Source organism: Cynocephalus volans, chromosome 10 (genome assembly GCF_027409185.1).
Source record: "Cynocephalus volans isolate mCynVol1 chromosome 10, mCynVol1.pri, whole genome shotgun sequence".
NCBI lineage: Eukaryota > Metazoa > Chordata > Mammalia > Dermoptera > Cynocephalidae > Cynocephalus > Cynocephalus volans.
In genome coordinates, this window is record NC_084469.1 from 8,475,033 (window position 1) to 8,492,963 (window position 17,931).

Here is a 17,931-nt window from a genome sequence, read left to right on the forward strand (position 1 = left end):
GCAGTGTGATAACATCGAACTAAGATTAGGAAATCTTAGGAACCCGTGGAGGGAGCCCATAACCCACAGGGCAGGGTCAGGGAAGGTTTCCAGGAGGAAGGGATGACTAAGCAGCTGAGACCTGAAGAATGGGTAGGTGAAGTTGACAAGAAAGAATGATCCAGACCAAGGAGATAACATTTGCAATGGCTTAGAGATTAGAGGCTGGTTCAAGGCAGCATATAAGTACAGCTGGGAGTTGAGCAGGGAAATATGGAGAGAAGAGGCAGGAAAGTTAAGCCAAAGCAGATCATGAGACAACTGGGAAGGCTCCAGTAAGAAGAGGAGAGACATTGAAGGGCGGTGAGCAGGGAAGTAACAAGATTTGTAGTTGTGAGTGATCCCTGATCTACAAAATGGGGATGATAATAGTACGGTAGAGCTGTGTGGAGAATTAAATGAGATAATGCATGCAAATAGTGCCTGGCAAACAGATTATTATTCATTCAGCTAAGAGTCCCTTCCATTGTGAAGCCTTGCCCTGTGTAGGCTATAATTGCATTCTGTTATAACTATTTACTTATGCAGCTATCTCCCAGACTGAGAAATGATCGAGGGAAAAGTCCATGTCTTGAGTCTGTCTGTGTTTCCTGTTCCCAGCACAAAGCCTAGCACGTATCAGGCACTCGGTAAGTGCGAGCCAAGGATGACAGTCAAGAGTAAAGCATCAAAGTGGTCCAAGATGGGACATACCCCGTTCGACCACAAGAGGGCGCAAGACCTTTCCTACAAGAGAGGCGGGGCTGCTGCGGAAGGGCGGGCTCCTTCCCGCACCTGCTCCCCATGACTCACCACCTGGGACCTTTCCCTAAGCAAACCCGGTGCGAAGAAGGTTGCTTTCTCAGGTGGTCGCGCTAGATGTCTCAGGCTTTATGTTCAGTCAGATGAGCTAGATGATAATAAAAGTGTTTCGAAAATTAGCCCCACTGATGGTAGCTGCTGCCTGCACCGCCGCTAGTCGTGGGGGTTTTGACCTGGTTGTTTTTCAACTGGAAAAGCAAAACGCCGCCTTTTCCTGAGCCGCTTGGATCTTTGTGGAGGCGGCTGGGCTGCTCGTAACTACGACAGATTAGGATAGGTTTGCATCCTCATTCCGAATTTTGCAAATATTCACAGTCCGGGCCACTGTCACCCACAAGACCCCCTAAGACATAGCAGGTAGGGATCGAGACAGGTGAAACAGGTTCCTGTGGATTCGTAGAAAGCTACCCGGACAATTCAGGAAAGGAAGGGTTAAAAGGAACTGGCAAGTGAAGGAGGCGTGGGGAGGGAGCGAGGGGAAGACAGGGCTGGCGGCCTCTGGGGAGGAAGGGGTTAAGGCGGGCCTGGCCCCTGGTAGCGAAGGGAGAGGAGAGTGGACAGAGGCGGGATCTCTGCGCGGCTTCGGGAAAACAACAGGCCTCCTCCGGCAAAGACCGGGTTCAGGGGGCGGGCCCGGAGGGAAGCCACGTGCCCCGGCGGAAGGCTATTGGTTCTCCCGGGGTTGTTTGTGAGCGGCCATTGGCGACATCGGCGCAACGTGACGAGCCGATTGGCTGGGCGTCGGAGGACCGGCCAGGCCAGGGCTAGGGAGGAGGCGGCCGAAGCGCTTCGCTGGGCAGGGCTGGGCCGAGCCGAGCGCGAGCTCTACCCGAGCGGAGGGCGAGGTCTACCCGCGCGGGGACCTGATCCCAAGCTCGAACCCGAGCCGCGGCCGCCATGCGCTGGGTCCGGGCGCTGCTGAAGAATGCATCCCTGGCGGGGGCGCCCAAATACATCGAGCACTTCAGCAAGTTCTCCCCGTCCCCCCTGTCCATGAAGCAATTCCTGGACTTCGGTACGGAGGGGGCGGGAGGCAGCTGGCAGCAGGGCCCGCGGAGGCTGCGAGGGGCAGCCGGGCAGTGGGGGAGGCGAATGAAGGGTCCTGACGAGGAAGGGTTAACGAGGGGTGGGGGGGAAGGGCCCTCAGTGACAGAGAAGGGTTGCTTGGAGGAGTACAGGCAGGAAAGGGTTAAAGAGAGGCAGGGACGGCCGGGGCCTGAAAAGGTTAAGGGTGCCCCGTCTAAAGAGACTCGCGACTGGACTGTTAATGGGAATGAGGGGTCCTGAGAAGAACGGGGGTCCAAGGTTCTTCCTGGGCTTCGTGAAGGTTCTTGGGGAGTAAGGAGCAGTGAGGCGTGATGTTAGGGCAGCAAGGGAGTAGTAGGCACTGAAAGGTTAATGGGAGATGTCCTGATGACCCTAAGAGTGGGGGACAGAGAGGAAATAGGGGGCATGCTGGCGAGAGTATCAAGGCAGCGTTGGGAGGTGCAGCCATTGGGAAGGAGACCTGGACTGGGTTGGGCATGAAGGGTCAGTCGCTCCTGGGCAGAATGAGAAACGAGGGGGCCCTTTCAGAAGAACATGCAACAAGAGAGAGGTCCCCTGACCAGTACGCCTCCACCCACTGAAGGAGCTGGACCCCAGCTGCTCCAGTGGGCAAGGACATTTGAAGATCAAATCTATTATAGCCTGGCAGCCTATCTCCAGCTGGGCAGGGGCCGCAGGCACCATGAGGCAGAGTCAGGCTGCTTGTATCCTGGGCCCTCTGGGTCCTGGGTCAGGATTGTCCACCACCTGGGGGTGGCTCTGGGGCAAGAGAAAGGCCTTGCCAACGTGGAGCTGAAACAGGCATTGTGTGGGCCCTGTCTGTCTACACATTTTTTCTATGGTGCCAGCTGGGGATTGGGAGGGAGAGCCCAGGTCTCAGGAGTTGAGTTGATAGTGCCTGGCTTAGGTTACAGCTGCGTCACTGACAGGAAGGGGCAAAGGGATGGCAGCCAGGACAGAGGATACCTGTCCCCCTGACCTTTTTGAGTTTTGAGCTTCCCCCACGTAGGAAAGCCTCCTGGGCCCCCTTCCAGCCCCCAGCAGCTGTTCAGCCCAAACTGGACCCCAATTACAGAAATATCACAGATGTGAGGGGGCTCTCAGTAAAGTTTGGTCCACTTGTAGTACAGTAGGGGAAATTGAGACCTTTGAAAGGATGGTGAGATGCACTGGGTGACAGATTTGGAGGCAGAGCCTGGGCTAGCACTCAGGTTTCCTGACTCCCGGCTGTGGCCTGATTCAGTCCTTCAGCCTCTCTTCATCTTGAAGCAGACCAAGGACCGAGGCATTGGGACTGTCATCCTTGGACCTTGTTTGCCTCACAGATGGGCATTAATATAGGGACACCTCTACAATGGGCATCCAGACCAGCCGGGGTGAGGTGGACTGAGCCAGAGACAGCGTTGGGACCCCGCAGCCATGGAGGTCTAGGCATAGCTGCCCTCTGCCAGGACCATCCCTGAGCAGGGGTGGATTTCCCAGGCTCCTCTGCCCACCTGGATCACCCTCACTGGATCAAAGTATCTGCTGGGAGGGGAGAAAAGGAAAGTGAGGTGATTTAGGCCAAATGGGCCCAGGAGTGGCCCTATATCACCCCCAGCGCTGTGGTTAAAGGCAAGCAGGGTTCAACCGGGGGAGGGAGAGGATGCTACCCTGAAGCGTTAGGCAGGGTAGTGTGGAGGTTCAAGCGCTGCAGGGGATTAGGAGAACTGCCTTGCTGTGTGCCCTTGGGCAGGTCACTTCCTCTCGGAACCTTCAGTCAGTGGAGGGTTTAGCCTGCCTGGGCCCAGAGATGTCCTTTGGCTCCCATTGTTGGCGGCTGTGTGGGTTCACCCCTCTCTCTCCCACCAGGGTCCAGCAATGCCTGTGAGAAAACCTCCTTCACTTTCCTCAGGCAGGAGCTGCCCGTGCGCCTGGCCAACATCATGAAAGAGATCAACCTGCTTCCTGACCGGGTGCTGAGCACACCCTCGGTGCAGTTGGTACAAAGCTGGTGAGACCCCTGGCAGTGCCCACACCTCCCACTCCATCACTAGGTGTCCCTGGGCTTGGGGATGGAGTATCCATGCTCCCAACAGCCTTGAGGCGGGTGGGGACAGAGAGGCTCCAAGAGAGGGGTGGGGGGCAGGGAGTTTCCAAGGGTCACATGGAAATCCTAGGCCAGAGCAGAGACTAAGGTTGAGCTCCTAGCCTCCACATCTGTGAGACAACCCTATTCTTACCATCCTCCTCTCTCTAGAAACCCAGAACCTACCCAGGAAATTGTACTTTTCACAGCCAAAACCCCATGTCAGGCTAACGTCAGCATTAGCCACCAGCCCTGGTCCTGGAACCCCAGCACCTGTTAGGCAATATTTACTTGGAGTAACTTTTTTGGGAAACAGAAACAAGAAGAAGCAAATATTCGAAGTTGTATAATCCAAGCTACAAGTCACACTGTTTTGGATGTTGAAAAATACTCAAATGGACACAACATTGGTGCAGTACTTTTCCAAAGAGTTTTGGAGGGGCAAAGACCAAAAGTTTATTGCACGTAGCAGCACTAGCAGAGGGAAAGCCTCAGTAAAGTTTACCGAAGAACTCTGTCCATGGTTAAGTAACTGGATGACATTAGCCAATGGCTAATGGCCAGTCACATGAAGGATAAACAAGGATGTCCTCTATCACTGGGTGTGTAAGTGGCTAATTATCATTGGTCTTTAGTGGCCCCTGTGCAGAAATTTTCTGCTAGGTCTCTGGACTTGCAGTATGGTGTGGCTGTGGTTTCCTTTTGGACTCAGGAGCATACGTCTACACCTGGTGTGAGCCCGGTGCCACGCTGGGTCTGAGAAAACAGCAGCAGCTGTCCTTAGAGAACCCTTGATCTCGTGGGGAAAATAAAACCACCACGGCAGCGCGAACTAAGTGCAACATAGGTAATAGTAGGAGCAGTGAGCTGCTGAAGCGTTTCATTTGTTTCATTTAAAGTAAGAATCGGATTGGCCGGTTATCAGTTAGTTAGAGCATGATTCTGATAAAACCAAGGTCAAGGATTCAGATCCCTGTACTGGCCAGCTGCCAAAAATAATTAATTAATTAAGAATCGAGATATTCAAAAGTAACATCAATTGGGTTTTTTCCCCCTCATTGAGGAGTACAACATGTTCACTTTGACACTTGGAAAACACAAAAAAAGTAGAAGGAAGCGCCAAGCATTACCTCCCCCGCCCCATAACCAAACACTGTTAAGGACTCATAAGAGGTACTAGTGCCCTTGCAGCATCCTTTCTATGCATGTATGTGCACATACCTGACTAATTCTAACTAGGTGAGAGATGGCAAGGAATAGTGTTGCCCACACAGCACCAGGTATACAGTAGGTGCACAATGAATGTTGGTTGAATTGTGGGGGAAGTTGAAATGGATGCATAGAGGAGGTGACTTGTCACTGGGCCTTATAGGTTACGTAGGCAAGCCAGAGCTAGAAAGAAGCAAAGGGTATTCCAAGCTAAAGGAACAGCTTGCGCAAAGGCGTGGAGGCAGGAAAGGGCCTTGCTCGGGTGTCCGAGAACTTACTTTGTGGATATTGTGCTATTCGTGCAAGCTGTGAAGGTGGGGTCAGAGGAGGGAGGACAGAACCTGATTTTCATGTGGCCCAACCAGGTCACCTCTTGCTGTGCCCTGCCCCTCCGAGGTTCAGGACCTCTGAGCCAACCAGCATTTCCCACCGTGGGCTGGTGGGAAGGAGACAGAAGGTGCCATCTGTTCTTCCCAGCCCTCCTCTGGCTCTGTCCTGCTGACTGACCTGGCTACCTCTCCAGCTGGTCGCTCACTCTAAGACAAGGCTTCTGAGTCCCCTCCTGGGACACTGTGTTCCTGGGAGAGCTGGAGGATGCAGGAAGAGGGCAGGGGTCTATTGAACTGCCCATGACTCCACCAGGGAGCCTCCGCAGAGTCCCTTCCTGAAAATCAGTGACATGTGGGGGCTTGGCCTGACTTCTTCCCTCAAAGCTTGGAAGTAATGTCAGGTAACAGTAGGAGGGAATGAAGTTAGACAAGAGAGAGCACTTCCCCAGTGAATGATTCAGCCTAGAGGAGAGCAAGCCAAGGGACTGCTAAAGCATCCTGCCACACTGGAGAGGCAACCTGCTGAGTGTTTTCAGAGAATGAGCATTGGCTGCAGCAAGAGAGACTGAGGTGTGAGGGCAGGAAGGACTTCCTGATGGGGACGAGGTGGCTGCCTATGAGGGAATGCAGATCTCCTTCTCCAGGAGAAACCTCTTGCCAGCTAGGATGATGGATGTGGTGGAGGGGACAGGGTCTGCCCAAAAGGAGGGGATGATTTACCAGGGAGCTTGGCAAGAGGGCCTCTAGTCGGATGAGTGAGGAGCAAAACCTCCCTCTTGAAAAAAGGAAAAGTCCTGCACAAATGCAGTTAGTTGTAGTGGTAATAGTTAATATGTGGTAATAGCTAATGGAGTTTCTACTCAGCTGGGGAGAGGTTCTAGAAAGGGTCCCTTTGAGGCTTGCTAGGCACTTAATCCTTGGCAAGCCGCAGGGCCCCTCTAAGCCCCAGCCTCCTCATCTATAAAATGGGTCAGATGCACTGCTCGATGTAAAAGTGTACAGAACTCTATCAACATGATGATGTTCTCAAGCTTCCAGGCAGCAGCACTTCCAGGCCAAAGATAATGTAACTAGGGCAGAGGTTTCATAGACAATGTAGTATAAATAATGGTGACGAGAAGAGCAAACACACATTGAGAGCTTGCGTGTGCCAGGAACTGTTCTGTGTCTACACTTATTAACTCACTTAGTCTTCAGCTTTATGAAGTGGGCCTTGTTATTATTTCCATTCTCTAGATGGGAAACTGAGGTTCAGAGAGGTGAAGAAACTTGTCTGAGAACACTCAGGGAAGTGGAGTCAGGATTTGAACCCAGGCTGTGGGATCTGGAGACTGCATTCTTGAAGGGAAAGGAAGAAGGCAGTTAGGGACTTCCAAGTTCACAGTGCAAATTCATGGGAAAGTAGGATTCATTTTATAGGAATTGTTTGACAGCTAGTGTTGTTGATGGGGGCAGAAGGGGTAACCTTGGCTCTTCTCGGGGAGGATGAGTGTGGAGTTAGTGGGGATGTGCTTCCAGAAAATGCAGAGTTAAATAAGCATTGCAGAGTAGAATCAAATGACAGTGAGTCACTCCTGTCACTAATAGAGTCTTTGTGGGGGTTGAAGGGAAGGGGGTGGAGGCGATATGGCCATCCTTATGAGTAAGGTGTGTAGACCCCAAATTTGCCTGTGGGGAACTCCCACCCTGAGGGAACCAACCAGTCTTTGCCCTTGAGAAGAAAAACAACCACAATGGCAGTGGCCCAGGGCCGGCTCCCACCAGGTGGCTGGAGCTTTAGCTAAATCAGCTCAGTGACCCCTCAGCCACCCCTTGCATAACCAGAGCAGAAACTGTGTAGCAAGGGATCACTTACTACAACATCTCCTTTTATCTATACCCAATGCCACGAAGTGCCAAGGCTGTGAACCCCGCTGTGCAGATGGGGACCTGAGTGACTCAGTGGTCTCTTTAGGGCACAGCCAGCAGTGGAACCCAAGCCTGCCTGGCTCAGGGCTGAGCCTGCCACCCCTCCACAGAGCAGCTCCAGATGCAGGACACTTCTGCCACCTCTGCAGCCAAATGCCCTCCTCACATGGCCACGTCTTGTTCACACCTTGTCCCCAGCAGTTGTGGACACTAGTGCACGGTGCACAGATACTTCACATTCACAGACTTGCCCACACCCCCTACTCACTCAGTGCTCCTTCCTGCTCCCACACAGGCCTACAGGTGCCCTCGTCCTTCCCTTCCTCCCCCTCTGTCACTATCTCCCACTCCCACAGCCCTACACTCTCTGCCTCTGCCTGCTTCCCCCGACTCCTGCTTCCCCATCCAGAGAAGGCGAGGCTTTGGTGGGCCTCCACATTACCTTGGGCCGGGTTGGAAGCTCCAGATCTCACAAAGGAGGTCGACAGGCCGAGAGCCCCCAGGCCTGCCCCAGGGTGACACGTTGGGCCCACTGCCTGCTCTTCCTGGAAGGGCCCATCGGTGCATGACTGCTTTCAGGCCTCCAGATCTAAGCCTGTTCTCTGGCCCTTGGAGGGGTGGGCAGCGCAGGAGCCAGCACGGCTCCACCCCCAGTGTCTCTCCCAAAGGTGACATCAGTCCCCTGGGGGACTTCAGGACAGGGTGAGGGCCAGGGCCCCTCTGGGGAAATCCTTCTCATCTTGCCCTCTCCTCCCAAGAGTACACCCAGGACACTCTGCTAGTGGAATGGCCCTGTGAGGGAGGCAGGCAGGGATTTGAAACCCAGCTGCACAGTGCAGGAGACTGAAGCCCATGGCTGACAGGCACTGCCCATTGTCAGTCCATTCTGGTGCCCTGTGCTCCACTCAGTGGCCACGGGACCAGGCCCCATTTCTGCCCTTTAGGGTTCATTGGGCAGCCAGCAGCTGACTCACTCTGCCTCTAGGGCTGGGACTCTGGACCTGCCCCACCCCCCACCTGCGGGCCAAGCACTGTCAGGAAGGGGCTCACCCTCCTGGCTCTAACCCTTCCATCCCTGCCTGCCCCCGGGGTCTTGAGAAGGGATCCTAGGGCCTTGCTCTCTAGCTGGTCTCCTCCCTTTCCTCTCTCCACCTGCCTCCCAGTATTGCATACTTACAGGTTCTCTCTCTAAGTCTTCTATCCCTCTGAGAGTCATATGAGCATGAAGCTTTATCCTGGGCATGGTTAGGTAACAAGGGATTCGGAGTCACACAGGCCTGGAGAGTGAATCCCAGCTCTGCTTGTTCACTTCCTCATCTGTAAAATGGGTCTAGCAGTAGTGCCTACCTCACAGGGTTATCGTGGAGGTTAAAGTGTGGGAACAGGTAGGCACAGAGCACAGCCCTGGCACAGTCGGTGCCCAGCAAATACTGGCTGCCTTCACCATCAGCATCAGCAGCAGCATCACTGTTAGGACCAGTGTAGACAGTAAACAGTTGGCCAGATGGTATGGACTTGGAGTCAGACAGACCTGGGTTTGAATCCCAGCCTGCTGCTTACTATGTGGCCTGGGGCATATTACCTGCTCTCTCCAAGCCAGTTTCCCTGCCTGCAGAAAGGAGGAAATTGTGTTCATGAAGGCTGATGGGAGATGAGAGACCCTGTGTGGGACTCTTGAGCACATGTGGGCATTAGTGGTCACTATGTAAGTGTCAGCTGTTGTTATGCTCCAGAGAGACTGAGGTGGTCTTAGGAGTGTCACTCTGATTGTCTGCTGGGGTGGCAGGGATGGTGAAGGGGACTCTGGGAGGAAGCTGATCTCTTCTGCTGTCTGGGCCCCACACCCAGCCCTACCCAATTACAAGTCCTGCTGTCAGTTTCTAAGCTGGGCCCCGGGTAGGGAGGGCAGGGAGGGAGCACCATGGCTGAGCAGTCCTGCTGGCAAGTGGTGCAACTCTCCAGGGCGTGGACTAAAACTTGGTGCGATGCCAAGCCTCCAAGCAGTAGGAGGCTGTTGGGTGCCGCCTGGGGGCTCAGAGGATGCACTCAGCTGTTGACAATTTTTCAGCCACCATTTGTAAGAGCAAGCATTGAGAGAGTGCTCACTATGTGCTAGGCACTGTGCTAATGATCACATTTAATCATCAAAAAGGAGTGATAAGACGGTAAAAAATCGGGCTGGCTTTTTAGCTCAGGTGGTTAGAGCGCAGTGTTGATAACCACGATTTTGGGTCCCCCTCCTGGCTAGCAGCCAGAAAAAAAAAAGAAAAAACTTTTTCCCAGTGAGGAGACTCAGGCCCTCAATTTACCCCAGGGCTCACAGCTTGAAGTGGAAGGACTGGGAGTTGGCAGAGCCAGCTCCAGAGCTAGCTCTTTCACCCTCTTCTCCACTGTCTTAAGCAAGAGAGGACAGAGCAGCTATTGCTAGATGTAAGGGGAAGAGCATTCAGGGCAGAGGGAACCGCCTGAACGGAGGCCTGAAGGTGAGAATCTTGAGCAGTCGCAGTACTGCAGAGTGACAGGAGCCCTGGAGACTTGTGAGTCTTCATCATACCACATACAACTGTGGGCCTGCTTCTGGCCTCAGTCGAGGAGACTGTGAAATGGGGTTAATTACTGACTTTCTTACCTGTTAGAGATTCCAGGGACAGTCAGATCACTGTGTACACAGGAATGATTCTCAATGGGGGGGGCCTTTTCTAGAGACACGCTTAGGCCCCAGGGGCCCTGCCTGCCATGGAGCTCTATCTAGGCAGCTCCTAGATAGCATGGCGGAAGGGGTGCACAGGTCCTCCAGGCTGGAAGTGTTTCTGCTGGGAGAGGCTCAGCTCTTCCTGCCTTCCCCAGGAGAACATGCCGGCTGGGCATGGTAGCAGGGAAACTAGAGGGTCATGGCTTGAGGGGGTGGGGATGTCACGGCTCCGGGTTGGCACCATCTGCTACCACAGGTGGGCCAGACTCCTCACAGAAGCTGACCCCCTGCAGGGCTTCTGAGTGAAAGAAAAAAACACCTTTTTAGTGTTTTTCCTGTGCTCTTACTCAGCAGCAGTCAACGCAGAAGACTGTGACCAAACGTGTGGGTACCTCTCCCCACCAGCCAACAAGCAACTAATTCCACAGTGGATACCTGCCAGGTGTCCTCTGATTCAAATCGATTCCGATACTATCTTCCTGGAGATAGCATCAGATCCCACAGGTTGAGGGTTCAGTCCCCAAAACTACCCCCCTTCTCATGCCAATCACAAGCTCTGGGTTGTTTTACCTGGGCTTCTGACCAACTGGCTATAAATTGGGGCCCCTCAAACTCCCTTCTTGGGTTCAGTTAATTTGCCAAATGGCCCTCAGAACTCAGGGAAACACTCCTATTTACTGGTTTATTGTAAAGGACATTACAAAGGATACAGATGAAGAGATGCACAGCGTTAGGTATGGGGAAGGGACACAGAGCTTCTGTGCCTTCTCTGGCACGCCACCTTCCAGGAACCTCCACATATTCAGTTACCTGGAAGCTCCCAAACCCTGTGCTCTTGGGTTTTTATGGGAGCGTCATTATGCAGGCGTGATTGGAAGCATGGACAGCCATGTAGAGATGTGACTGGATAAAAAAGGGTATGATCGGACACTAACAGACTGGGTGAAGAAACCCAGCAAGGCCTTTTTGTTCAGATTCTTCTTGGCCGTTCTGTGCAGCATTCCTTCCTCTGGGGTATGGGACAGGACCCCTTCTGGAATGAGGGTCTTATGACCTGCAATCAGACAGGGTAGGTCAGAGAATTTCTTTGGAGGTCAGCTCCAAGACAGAAAGATGGGGGAAGGTTAGAACAAGCCTGGAACTGTGGATAAAAACCAAAATATACGTGTCATAATATCATAGCTTCCCATTGCTTACCCAGCTCTTTTCTAGCTCCCGTCCAGGCCTACAGATGAAGGGGCCACCCACTACTATTGGGGCCTTCAGCAAGGAGTGAGCAGGGACAGAGCTGGTCATGCCTGCCCAATACTGGGTCCTTTCCACCTGCCATTTTAGAATCCAGTTCCCTAGGCAGGTGTCTGACCCAGACCACTGCAGCCTGGGAGTTGCTCTAGGAGAAGACCCTTGCTGCCCACTCAGCCAGCTATGCCCCATTACATGCAACAATAAGCCTGTGGGAGAAATGTTAGGTTCTGTTTCCTTGAAGGGGCTCAGATTGGTTGATGGACCTTTCCTGCCTTCTCTCACTGGAGGCCCTTGGTCAGGCCCTTCCCTCCCCAGTCTCAGCCTTGGTCTCCTGATCCGTGAGGCCTCTGGGATGGGATGATCTCCAAGCCTCTTCTAAGACTACTATTCTAGGATTCCAAAGCAAAGGCACTATAGGGAGGACCAGCTAATTAAGAGTTTTCTTGCATAACTACCTGGGTTGTCAAGGAGACTCATGCAGAAATGAAATGGATTGTGAAAAATTGTGATGTTGCTTGTCAACAGGCACAGCTCTGTGTGGCAGCCACAGTAGGAGCAGCAAGAGTGAGGTCCAGCCCAGGGGGTGAGGAGGGGGCCTGGCCTTGCCCCGAGTTGAGGCCATGTCCCTTCCTGCCCCCACCCCTGCACACAGGTATGTCCAGAGTCTCCTGGACATCATGGAGTTCCTGGACAAGGACCCTGAGGACCAACGTACCCTGAACCAGTGAGCGAGGGCCCTGGTTGGGGGAGGAAGGCAGATGTAGGCGAGGGGTGAATGGGGTGGCAGCCCCAGGGACAGAGATGCCAGCAGGATGGGAGAAAAGACCCCTGCCTTCAAGGTTGTCCAGTCTGAGGGGAGAGACAGACTCCTTTTCGGCGAGTCCCAAGTCTGAGTGGGGAGACACGGATTCCATTCTCAGTGTGCCCTGAGTCTCATGAGAGAGGCCCATGCCCTTGGGGAGTTCCCATTCAGAGGCACTAAGAGCTCCTGGCTTTGGGGCAGGAAGGCTGTCGGACAGACAGCTGGGAGGGTCAGGGTGGGCTTTGGGAGCAGTGGGGAGGGCACTGTGTGTCTGTTGGATCGGGAGGGGTAGAGTGGGTGAAGACACTGTGGAGAGAAGGTCAGAAGTGGAGGCGGGTCTGAGGGTGGCCCCAGGCCTGGGACTGGGTGGGGGTGACCATCTGCCCTCCCTCCCAGGTTCACTGACGCGCTGGTCACCATCCGGAACCGGCACAACGACGTGGTGCCCACCATGGCACAGGGTGTGCTGGAGTACAAGGACGCCTATGGCGACGACCCCGTCTCCAACCAGAACATCCAGTACTTCCTGGACCGCTTCTACCTCAGCCGCATCTCCATCCGCATGCTCATCAACCAGCACAGTGAGCGCCGCGGCCGCCGGTCAGGACCCGAGGAGAGCGCAGGCTCCGGGATGGAAAAAGAAAACGACAGCGTCAAAATTTATTGTTTTAAACGTTTACAACATGTAAAATTGTCACATCCTTAAAACATTTTATATGTGGTGGTCATAAAAACTCTCATTACATTCAAAAACAGTTGGTTGTTTAGAGCTTCTTACTCCAGGAGGATTCATGATTGTTGTGAAATCATAGCCAATCAGAAATCAAACAAGTTCCTCATGCTCAAATAATTTCAAAAGCAAGATGGTAAATAAAAGTTATCTTATGATGTTATAGCAAAAGGAAAGAATAAACATGGCGTGGGATGTGACATGGGGAGAGACCTCTAAAAAGAAGAAAGCCTCGGACCTGCAAAGGTCCCAAAATGGCCTGAGCCACAGATGCCGGGGTCAGGGCACAGGGAAGGCGGAGGTACAGCTTTAGGACTGGAGCCTGCCGAAGCCTTAGAGATGGAGGTCAAAAGTAGGAGAGCCTTGGGGGAAGAGGGACTCTGGGGCAGCTTTGTGGCCCAGCCAATACCACCCTTCCTTTCGCCCGCAGCCCTCATCTTTGATGGCAGCACCAACCCAGCCCACCCCAAACACATCGGCAGCATCGACCCCAACTGCAACGTCTCTGAGGTGGTGAAAGGTGAGCCAGCCCCACCGTGCCTGGCCTGCAGAGGAGTCCCGGGGACCCCTCCGAGCTTACCTGGTCACAGGGTGACCCATTCCCCAGTGGGTGGGGGCCACGTCCCCGTGGGTTGAATGGCGTTGATGTCCGGTGTTGATTCGATGCCAAGAGGACTGCCTGCTGGGTGGCCATCTCATGCCCTGAGTGGCCCCATCTTCTCTCAGATGCCTATGATATGGCCAAGCTCCTGTGTGACAAGTATTACATGGCCTCACCCGACCTGGAGATCCAGGAGGTCAATGGTGAGTGAGTGAGGCTGTGTGTGTGTATGTCTCAGGGCCGGGGCATGGGAGAGCCAGGTGAGATGGGGAGTCAGAAATGGACTGTTTTCTAGACAGAGAAGAAGTAGAGCTATTATTATAGTATTAATTGTTTTGATAAATGTTCATTAAACAGTAAACAAGACAAGCAAGGTCTCTGTTCTCATGGAGTTTATATTCTGGGTGCGGGGAAGTTGGGGAATTAACACAAACTCATTTCAGATCATGATGAAGAAGAGCGGTGTGTTAGATGGGGTATCAGTTTGGCTGCCTTCCCAGAGTCCAAATACCAGTGGCTCAATGAAGAGAGGTTGCCCTCTCGCCAACCCCTGGAAGGGTGGCCAGAGCTGACTTCCCAGCCCCACATCTCAGTCCAGCATGGAGGAAGGGAACGAGGGTGTGGAAGCAGGGCCCAGGAGCTGAGCACGTCGCTTCCATAGGTCACTCGCTACCACCAGCTCAAGGCAGGCTGGGGATTTCATCTCAGCTGGGCAGCCGTGTGCTCAATTAAAACCTTGGGGAGGGAGTGGGGTGTCTGTTACTAAAAGAAGAAGGGAAGAAGAGCTACAACGGCCCTACTTTGGATAAAGGAGTTAACCAGTGAATTCTTGACAATGTCCTGATCTTTGGTCCTGACTTCTGCAGCAGCCAACTCCAAACAGCCAATTCACATGGTCTATGTCCCCTCCCACCTCTACCACATGCTCTTTGAACTCTTCAAGGTGAGGAGGCTGGGGGCTGGGCCTTGGCAGGGGAGCATGGTTGGGACTGGCTTCTCACGTGCCTCTTACCTCTTTCCCTCCACAGAATGCCATGCGGGCCACTGTGGAAAGCCACGAATCCAGCCTTGTTCTCCCACCTGTCAAGGTCATGGTGGCCTTGGGCGAGGAAGATCTGTCCATCAAAGTATGTGATCCTTGACCTTGGGGACCTGGGAGCAGTGGGGGTGGGAATTTCCTTCCTGCCAGGAGATGGGCTCTCCTTTTCTCACACATGGTGTGCTCTCAGGGCAGATTCTGGGGGTGAGAAAGACCATGAGAAAGTCAGGGGTATCAGGGGATGGGGGGTGTGGAAAACTGAGCTCTAGAGAGCCTTGACATGTCCCATCTCCCCTAGATGAGTGACCGAGGTGGGGGTGTCCCCTTGAGGAAGATTGAGCGACTCTTCAGCTACATGTACTCCACAGCACCCACCCCCCAGCCTGGCACTGGGGGGACCCCGTTGGTGAGACGGCTCTACTCCAGTGCCCCTCCAACCTCCTAAAGGACGCCTGGCTCTCTCTTCATCTCTTCCCCGTCTCTCGCTTCCTGACCTCCCCTGCTCACCTCCTCTAGTGTGGCTGTGTGTGGCATTGGTCACCTCTCCTAAGTCCAGGCCTCCTGCTACTCCCATCTCCCCCCAACCTGTGCACATCCCCCCATCTGTCCTATCTGTCTGCCACGTTGTCCTCTTCTCCCTCTCCCCTCTAACTGCCACCCTTTCTCTTGGCATTGTTCCCTTACCAACACCTCCGTGCCCACTCCTGGTGGAGTAGGTAGGGTCGGGACTGGGAAATTGAGACTCCAAGGAGCCCCATGACCTGCCCGACCTCCTGGCCACCTGAGCAGAAATCCTCTTCCCACCCCGCCTTCCACCCTCCCTCTGTGATTTCCCTGGTCCATTCCACACCCCCGTCTTGCCTCAGAGCTATGCCTGTCTCTGCATGGCCCCAGCTCATCCTTCACTCACCATGTCAGTCCCTGCAGCTCCTGGAGGCCAGGCGCCGGCCTCCTTGTCACCGCTGCCTTCCTGCCCCTCTGCAGGCTGGCTTTGGTTATGGGCTTCCCATTTCCCGCCTTTATGCCAAGTACTTCCAAGGGGACCTGCAGCTCTTCTCCATGGAGGGCTTTGGGACTGATGCCGTCATCTATCTCAAGGTGAGGGCCCTGCCTGCAGAGCCTGCTGGAGAAGGGCTTTGCTGACAGGATCTGGGTAGATTGGGCTGCCTTTAGGTTTTCTGTCCATCCCTCCAATCCTTTCCTGGTTCCAGACTCTGAGAATCAGAGCAAAGCCACAGTTCCTGAACCCCCAGAGATGCACAACTTGACAGGGAATTTCAGGGAGTCCGTGGTGCATGATTAAGATCTCTCTTTGTTCTAGGGACCCTTGACTATTAGACCTGAAAGGCAGGGGACCATAGAAATCTTGTCATTCAGCTCAGAGGGGAAGATTGAGGGCTAGAGTTGGTGACCTTGGTCAAGGTCACACAGTCCAGCCTCCTCCCACTCCTTTCCTGACCCGTTGAGGGAGCAGCTTTCTTGAATGGGCAGGAGCAGGACACAGAAGGAACAGACCCTTTCTGGGTGCAGGGTAGTGGTTTCCACTAGTGTCTGGAGGGTGGGCCAACCCAGACCTGGGGAGAGGTATGGGGTCAGTGGCCAGCAGAGCCCGCCCTGGGGCAAGGTGGCCTGCTGAAGAGTGAGCAGGGCACAGGGCAGTGGGAGGCTGACCTGACACTCTGCAGGCACTGTCGACGGACTCAGTGGAGCGCCTGCCTGTCTACAACAAGTCAGCCTGGCGCCACTACCAGACCATCCAGGAGGCCGGCGACTGGTGTGTGCCCAGCACGGAGCCCAAGAACACGTCCACATACCGTGTCAGCTAGGGCCAGCTGCCCACTCACCTATCTGCCCCTGAGAGGATGGACTGCTGTCTCTGGGTCAGGCCACCATGGTGACCCTTCCCATCCCCCTGGGAGGAGGCAGGAGGTGGGGTCTCCCTGATGACCAGGTTCTGTCTCTATGGAAATCACTGCAGTGACCAGTCTGTTGTGGTCTTTAAGTGCCAATCTGTCTCTGTGGAGACCCTAGGTAGCCTCCCTGGTGTCCATTCTCTGTGGGCGATGCCTAGGGGTTGGGGATGGCTTCACCTTGATGGGGTGTCCCAGAGACACTTTCCCATGGCAGTCCTCCTTTCTGAGACCAGGCTATCACTTTTCTGCCAGGGGTCCTACGTCCTCACTGCCCCCCACAGCCCTGGCCTTCCGAGTGGGTGCCCTTGCCCTGCCTTATGCCCCAGCCTGTACAGGTCCTCACCCGTTGTTAGTGTTAGGAGGGGCCCAGTGCCCCCCAGATCTAGGGAGTGGTGGGGAAAGGGGTTGTACCCTTAACCCCTGATTGGGGAACTGGTCCTGCAGCCTCTCCCTCCACTTGAGGTTGTAAAGTCAAGGTTAGATGGGGGTAGAGGTAGGAGAAGTGGGGGTTCTCACCAGGGGCCCAACCGTAAAGTGGAGGAACCTGGGAAGACCCTGTACTTGAGGCCCTGCAGGCAGCCTTGGTGATGTTTGTGCCACCTCCTGAGCCCTTTCCCAGCATGTCCTCGTGTGCACACACCCACCTGCCTGCCACACACCTGTTCGGTCTTGCCTGAATTCCAGACCTCAACCTCCACTGTGCCCGAACACGTGTGCTCAGGGTGGCTTTCTCCCTAGGACACTCTATGTATATAGCTAGTTTTATAACTCTGAATGCCCCTGACCCTTCCCCTTAGCAACAGGGTGTCAAAGCTGTGTGCTCCTCCCGGTGGCTGTGATGGTGACAGTGACATCCACAGTAAAGAGGAGATTGAATGAGACTGTGGCCTGGCTGTGTTCCTGGAGAGAGATCCACGTGTATGCATGCGTGCACACACAACACACACTGTGGCACCCCGCGATCAACACATAATGCACTTGGGACATCTGGCCCTGTCAGGACCTAACCCATCATGTACCCTGAGTAAAACACCAGGCAAAGCCATCCATCCAGAACACAGCCAGCCCAGAACCCAGTGACAGACTTGTAACCCACCACACTCAGGTCTTAGCACAGTCCCCATGACCCAGCCCAACCCCCCAGCTGGGCACACAGAAAGATCACTGGCACATTGTAAGTGTTTATTGAAATAAACAGAACTGCCTCCCCACTTCACATGCAGGTGGACCCCTACTATAGCTCCTGACAGCTTCAAGGACAGGGGTGCCTTCCAATCTCCTCACCAGCCCCTGCACCATGCCCAGATGGTGCCAGGGTCCCCATATTTCAGTTTCCCTCTGAAGCTCTTCTCCCAGCACAGATGGCAGAGGGGAGGACAGGGCTGGGTCCCACAGACAGGGCCCTGCGTAAGACACAGCCCCGGGGCAGGAATGAGGGGAGTGTGCATGCACTGGGTCCTGTCCTCCAGTGCAGGCAGATATGGGGAGATGGAGGAGGTGCTGGGTGT

General features: G+C 54.3%; 1 protein-coding gene across 1 annotated transcript; it reads left to right on the forward strand.

Annotated features, from left to right (window-relative positions):
- The first annotated feature begins 1,598 nt into the window (after positions 1 to 1,598).
- Positions 1,599 to 17,304, forward strand: PDK2 (pyruvate dehydrogenase kinase 2). The gene is made up of 11 exons (XM_063112975.1): positions 1,599 to 1,855; positions 3,739 to 3,880; positions 11,991 to 12,062; positions 12,537 to 12,721; positions 13,301 to 13,390; positions 13,597 to 13,674; positions 14,338 to 14,414; positions 14,500 to 14,598; positions 14,809 to 14,916; positions 15,495 to 15,608; positions 16,196 to 17,304. Exons 1-11 carry the CDS (start codon positions 1,738 to 1,740, stop codon positions 16,334 to 16,336), a joined length of 1,224 nt encoding a protein of 407 aa, XP_062969045.1. The 5' UTR covers positions 1,599 to 1,737; the 3' UTR covers positions 16,337 to 17,304.
- Positions 17,305 to 17,931: the final 627 nt, after the last annotated feature.